The 5550-nt window shown below is 33.5% G+C and overlaps 1 protein-coding gene and 1 long non-coding RNA gene across 4 annotated transcripts; both read right to left on the bottom strand.

Moving 5' to 3' along the window:
• Positions 1-550: 550 nt before the first annotated feature.
• On the bottom strand, positions 551-2114 carry LOC145627133 (uncharacterized). Of its 2 annotated transcripts, none has more exons than XM_081679527.1 (3): positions 1185-2114; positions 1000-1101; positions 551-895 (listed from the first exon to the last, which is right to left on the bottom strand). In XM_081679527.1, the coding sequence occupies exons 1-3, from the start codon at positions 1434-1436 to the stop codon at positions 881-883; spliced, it is 369 nt and encodes a 122-aa protein (XP_081535653.1). In that variant the 5' UTR covers positions 1437-2114; the 3' UTR covers positions 551-880. The 2 variants fall into 2 exon arrangements, with proteins under 2 accessions (XP_081535653.1, XP_081535654.1); XM_081679528.1 differs by having other exon boundaries at positions 551-1101; positions 1185-1294; positions 1381-2114.
• Positions 2115-3508: 1394 nt separating this feature from the next.
• LOC145627132 (uncharacterized) lies at positions 3509-5176 on the bottom strand. 2 transcript variants are annotated; one of them, XR_014111326.1, is made up of 3 exons: positions 5012-5176; positions 4772-4896; positions 3509-3548 (listed from the first exon to the last, which is right to left on the bottom strand). It is a non-coding gene; the product is annotated as an uncharacterized LOC145627132 (long non-coding RNA). The 2 variants fall into 2 exon arrangements; XR_014111325.1 differs by lacking the exon at positions 3509-3548 and adding an exon at positions 4529-4583.
• Between the last annotated feature and the right edge of the window lie 374 nt (positions 5177-5550).

Genomic DNA, 5550 nt, shown 5'->3' with positions numbered 1-5550 from the left:
CTATTACGCTTTTCAGGAGCGCATGCTCACTACTACAAAAAGCGTGATTTTTAGACGCTTTTCAGCCTTTTTTCGACACATAAAAGCGTCGCAAAAATCTTTCTCGACGCTTCTAAAAGCGTCGAAAAAACGTGAGTCGAAAATTTTACTAGACCCAAAAAAGCGTCGCAAATTTCGACGCTTTATTGTGTCCAAATTTTTATACGAAGCGTCGCAATTTGCCACAATTGGCGCACTTTCTTAACTTTGGCGACACTTTTTCACGTCAAGAATCTTAAAATTGGTGACACTTTTCTATGTCCTAATTTTCATACATTTGCTATTTAACATTTTGGCAACGCTTTTTCCTGTCTATATTTTCTAATTTGGGGACACTTTTTCTTGTCCAATTTTTTTAAAAAAATATGTCTATAATACCAAAATAAAATATTTCATTCACTTATAATTATTCCTAATATACTAATACTACAAAAAAAAAAAAATGTACAACAAGTTTATGCTAAATTTTTTTTTATTACATATAAATATATTATAGCATATGTACAATATCTCATAGTAATGGGTTTTTTTTATTACATATAAATATATTACAACAAGTACAATTCCAACTTATGCTTTATTCATGACTAGTTGTAATGGAAAAAAAAATCAGAATCACTAATTGAAATCTTTAAATAGCACAATTCTCTCATGTCCCAGAGGTTTTGCCATCTACACACCCATTCTAGCCGCTGCCACCTCAACTTGTTCAACACCCCACCGAGCCTTCAACCTTCTAACAGCCGCAGCCACAACGCACCCTGCATCATCCCTTAACACCACGCCCAACCCAATCTGGTTTTCCGCATCCATATTAGCATCATAATTTATTCTGATCGCACTAGAAGATGGCAGCCTCCAATCACAAAAAACAAATTAAATACCAAAAATAAATTATTAGAGGTGGACCAACTTTGATAGTATCTACTTTAAGTGGAAAGAATTAAATAAGAGGCAAACCTTCCGACATGCTGAAAATATATATGGTGCATTAACGATGTAATAAGTATCAGTCTTCTCTGGATAATTCAAGTCGTCGATAGTTGTTATTACAGTCAGCAGCTGCAAATGAACAGAAGCAATAAAATTATGACCAATCTATCCATCAAATTAATCTCATCTCCACTAATACTGAAAAACTTTACCTTTTTGCCTTTAGATTGTCTAATATAATCAATCCTATTCAGCCAATGACTATGAAATCCATCTGCAGTCATCTCTGCTCGAGAATTTAACTGATACCCCACATCAATTCCTGCACATCCCACAAACAACGGAGTCCAGTTAGTCTCAAGACTGAGATAATAAGAAATCCTTTTCGCTCGGGTTACAAGCACCAACCAGGAAGAGAACCAATTGTCTTTTTTAGGATACAATATTTCATTCTTCTCTCTCATCTGTCACCAACACATTGTAAACAAGTCAACAGTGAATGTAAGTACAACTTGTAATGATTCACAGCAGGAAGAGTCTAGAAAATGCATGGACAACAATCATATGTGCTTCACAACAACAACACCACAATATATTTTGCAATGTATGAGTGATAAAGCAACAACTTTATTGTCGATGTGACATCAGTTTAGACGTAAAAGCATGTATAGTAAAAACTAATTACAGACAGGACTGAAGATATATTGATATATGTAATAAAATACTGTAGTATAGATGAGTGTAACAGTCTGAGCCAAAAGGTCTACCTTCTAAAGCAATGACATCTGTAGATTGATACAGTAGCAAAAGAATCTCAATTACATTTATAAGTATTATTCACATATTATAGGATTGAGTTCTGACACGTGAAGGAGCTAAGACCTGAGCCAGTAATACCATCGCCGCCATAAGGTGTGTCAGATGCACTCTAAGACTCCTGTCGTTCTTGTTGGAGGGTGGGTTTTCCCTACCAGTTTTTAACTTGGATTATTGCTACCTCTACCGAGAAGCTCTCTCTCGCTTCAGGTTATTCCCTCTAGACACAGAAATTAAGTTACAGAGTATTACAAGATGGGAAGGAACAAGGGAATGATACTTTGTCTTACAGATTCTTTGTCATATGTACTATGCCCCACACCGACAACAATAACAGGCATACCCTGATAAACACAGAAATCACCTTCAGTCAAAATAATATAATTGCAGTTCTGTATTGAGTAGTACCAGAAGTCAAATGACCCAGAGTATATAGATAAAGGTAGTTTACCTCTTTTGAGTAGCTCGAAAGTCCTACAAGCATAGAGTCACACTTTTCGGTACAGCTCCGCAAGAACTATTGGTTTCTGGGTAAATGAAATTACTGGATTAGAATGTTAGATCATACATATAGGCTCCTCATGATAATCCACCCCACATATAAAGACTCAAACTTCCTAAAAGACATTAGTGAATAGTGATACAAAAGAGAAATTTTAAGAAATAAAAAAAATATACTTGAAAGAAGAGAGAAGGAAGTCAAGAGACATGCAAATCCAATAGTAAATTCAGAGCAAGAGATCGATTTTGAACCTTATTAATTAATATTTAAATTTAGATAGCCCTTTTCTAATACCAGATTTGATTAATTAGACTTTGATTCAAACAAAAAAAATAATTTTAGGGTTAATAACAAACCTAAATTCATGTAAAGAAAGCGAAAACTGAAAGTAATAAAGCAAATCAAGAATCAAAAACTACCAATCTGCACCAACTCAGCCGATTAAACACTATATAAACCCAAAATCACACAGATGTAAACAAGATCTACAGAAAACCCAGGAACCGACACATAAATGCTCTTCCAAATACTATAGAACCTAAGTTATGCCTCCAAAATCAGACCAAAGACTAACAATGACAGTGAGGCACAATTGGACAAAACTAATATTTACTAGAGCATAGAAGCAAACATGTGCTTGAACCAAATTAATCCTCCAAGTAATAAAATTAATCATCCAAGTAATAATTAGTTCGTTCATTCATGCAAAGTTATGCTCCCAGTCCTCAATGGACAAGATACAGATGAAGATCAATACAAGCAAGGATACGACCCAAAAAAAATATTAAATTAGAAGAGTCTAGTATGAGAGATATTAACATGAGGGTATATTTGAAGATAATGCTATAATTATGCACCTATATATGAATATATAGCCACACTTATCATGCAAGTTATTTTTGTATGAAATTTTAAAAGAAGCTTCAAAAGAACAAAGCTATAAAACCAGCACATGTACATCCTTTCTTTTCGAAATTTCAGCAGCATCTAACTAAGTAATATTTGTAGTCTTGCTACAAAATATAGCCAAAATTCATTTCAATGTTTACCCAAATTGCAAATGAATCTAGATAAAAATAGAATATAGGGATCAATTTATTTGCTACAGAAGCTCACATCCACTTCAATAAGCACTATCAGCTTGTCACATCTAGTTAAGTTCTAATAAAAACATATATGCAGGGAAAAGAGTTGTTTCCATAAGAGATAGAGAAAGAGTATTCTTACCTTTGACAAAGCAAGTGTATACGCCTAAGTTCTGTAACAAAATAAAAATTTCAATTTAGAGCTTATGTTTATCATAGTGGGTAAGCTCTCAAAATTGAATAGAAAGATACTAAAAAGGAGTAGAGCAAGTACTAATTAAAAGTAAAGGAAGTACTTATTAAACCCAAATAAAAATAAACTCCAACTATGTATACTAGTTATGAAAATCAAATAATTAGAAACACCTAAAGAAAAAGATACAACCCGACATGAGAGATATGGAGATCGAAATTAAAAAGGAAGTTAAATGCAAGAATATCTAGGATCCATACTCCATGCTCACAAGATCGGAAGCCTCATTGATTAATATCATACCTTCTTAAAAACTAAGAATGTGATCGACTCAAATGTCGCGAGTTGCAATCAAGGTACTAACTTTCTGTGTGAATATCTTATTATATGAAGTAGATTATAATAAAAAATAACACTAATATTATGTTTAACTCTATAAGACCACTAATATGAGTAAAAGCTAAAAACCACTATAAAAAAGAGCATTAAAAGTTTAATACATGTTAGGAGAAATGATAAGAGACAAGCTAGCCTTACTTATCCTAAACTAGTATACATTAAATTACACATCTAACCAGCCTTACACACTAGTAAGTAATAAATACATGTGACCACTAGATCAGTATATCTACATATATAGTATAACTAATATCAACATCAGCTGCTTCTTATACAAAAAGACTCAAATATACAAATCATTACATGTACAAAAGCACTCAAATTTCAATCACAAGACTGCACATTCTCAATGTCACCACTAATATCCTCTAACTTAACTAATATACAACACATGAAGCGAAAATAAGATATATTCAATGGGCAGTCTGGAGACAGTAAAACAATCTAATCAATTAATTAATTTGTTCCTGCTATGATTTACTACTTGGCAAAGAAAAGATAGAATCAGTAACATTTCAATAGGGTCTAGTTATGGTCCCAACTACAGAGAGTTGGACTTACCTAGCAAAATTGTGTGGGTATTATCAAAAGCAAGGACTGGAGGTGAGACCTGTACCTGAAGACAAAATTTGACACCATGGGCACCATGGGTTCTAGGTCTAAATTTTATAAATTCAATTAACAACAAAATTTTTAATTCACCAAAACAAACAAACTTAAACCAAAATGAACATAATTCAGAAAAATTACAAACTCAACTAATAGAAAAAATATACAAGAAGTAAGTTAGATGCGAGAAATTACTCGAAAGTAAAGGCGAGATGAGCTCAGCAAACTGTGGGTTACTGTGTGAACATTCGAATGTATATTTTTCATAGCTGTTGTTGTCAAAGAGACTTCAAAATCACATCTTACTTCATCTCTTCTTCCTCCATGATAAATTAAGAATAATATATCAGAAAAAAAAAATCGAAATCGAAATCGAAAAAAAGCATTAAAACAAAAACCCTTAATTTCAAAATCCAAAGAGAAATGAGATAATACCAGAAAAAATTAGAATACCAATCATGAAGAAATCAAAGAGCATCTTTCAATTTAATTTGTTACTGGTTTGTGATTTTGGAGAGATGAATTGAGAGAGAAATGATTGAAAGGTTAGGGTTTAATTATTGGAGAGTAAAAGATGAACGGTTTTGTTGTTTTTCCCCAATTTTGTTTATGTTCGCAAGCTAGAGCACATGTGCTTATCACATGATTTATATCCTGGACGCTTTTTGGAGTCAACAATAAGTAAGACGCTAAAAAGCGTCGAGAAAACGCGGGAATAAAATTTTCCACTGACGCCCTATTGACAGCGTCGAAGGCATAGCGTCGAAAATCAATGGGTTTTGTAGTAGTGGCTTGCCGCCGCCGGCCTTAGCCGAAAGTACCGAGGCGGTAAGTATCTTCGGTTGGGGCCGAGGACTATTTTTCTTGCTTTTGCTTTAGATTTTAGTACTTTTAGCGTTTGCTTTATTGTACTGATGTCTCTAATTTTCATTCTTCAGTGTTGCACGAGAGCAACGTCGGCATTAACTACTAAC

This window comes from Chenopodium album, chromosome 4, assembly GCF_948465745.1.
Source record: "Chenopodium album chromosome 4, dcCheAlbu1.1, whole genome shotgun sequence".
Taxonomy (NCBI): domain Eukaryota; kingdom Viridiplantae; phylum Streptophyta; class Magnoliopsida; order Caryophyllales; family Amaranthaceae; genus Chenopodium; species Chenopodium album.
Note: the sequence above shows the minus strand (reverse complement) of the source record. Positions and strands in the feature narration are given on the sequence as shown.

Bases quoted from the DNA above. Each gene is read 5' to 3' on its own strand.
- LOC145627133 (XM_081679527.1), bottom strand. From the start codon at position 1,436: ATGAGAGAGAAGAATGAAATATTGTATCCTAAAAAAGACAATTGGTTC. The intron at 1,102-1,184 runs GTAAAGTTTTTC...GTTCATTTGCAG, and splicing joins GACAATCTAAAGGCAAAAAG to CTGCTGACTGTAATAACAAC.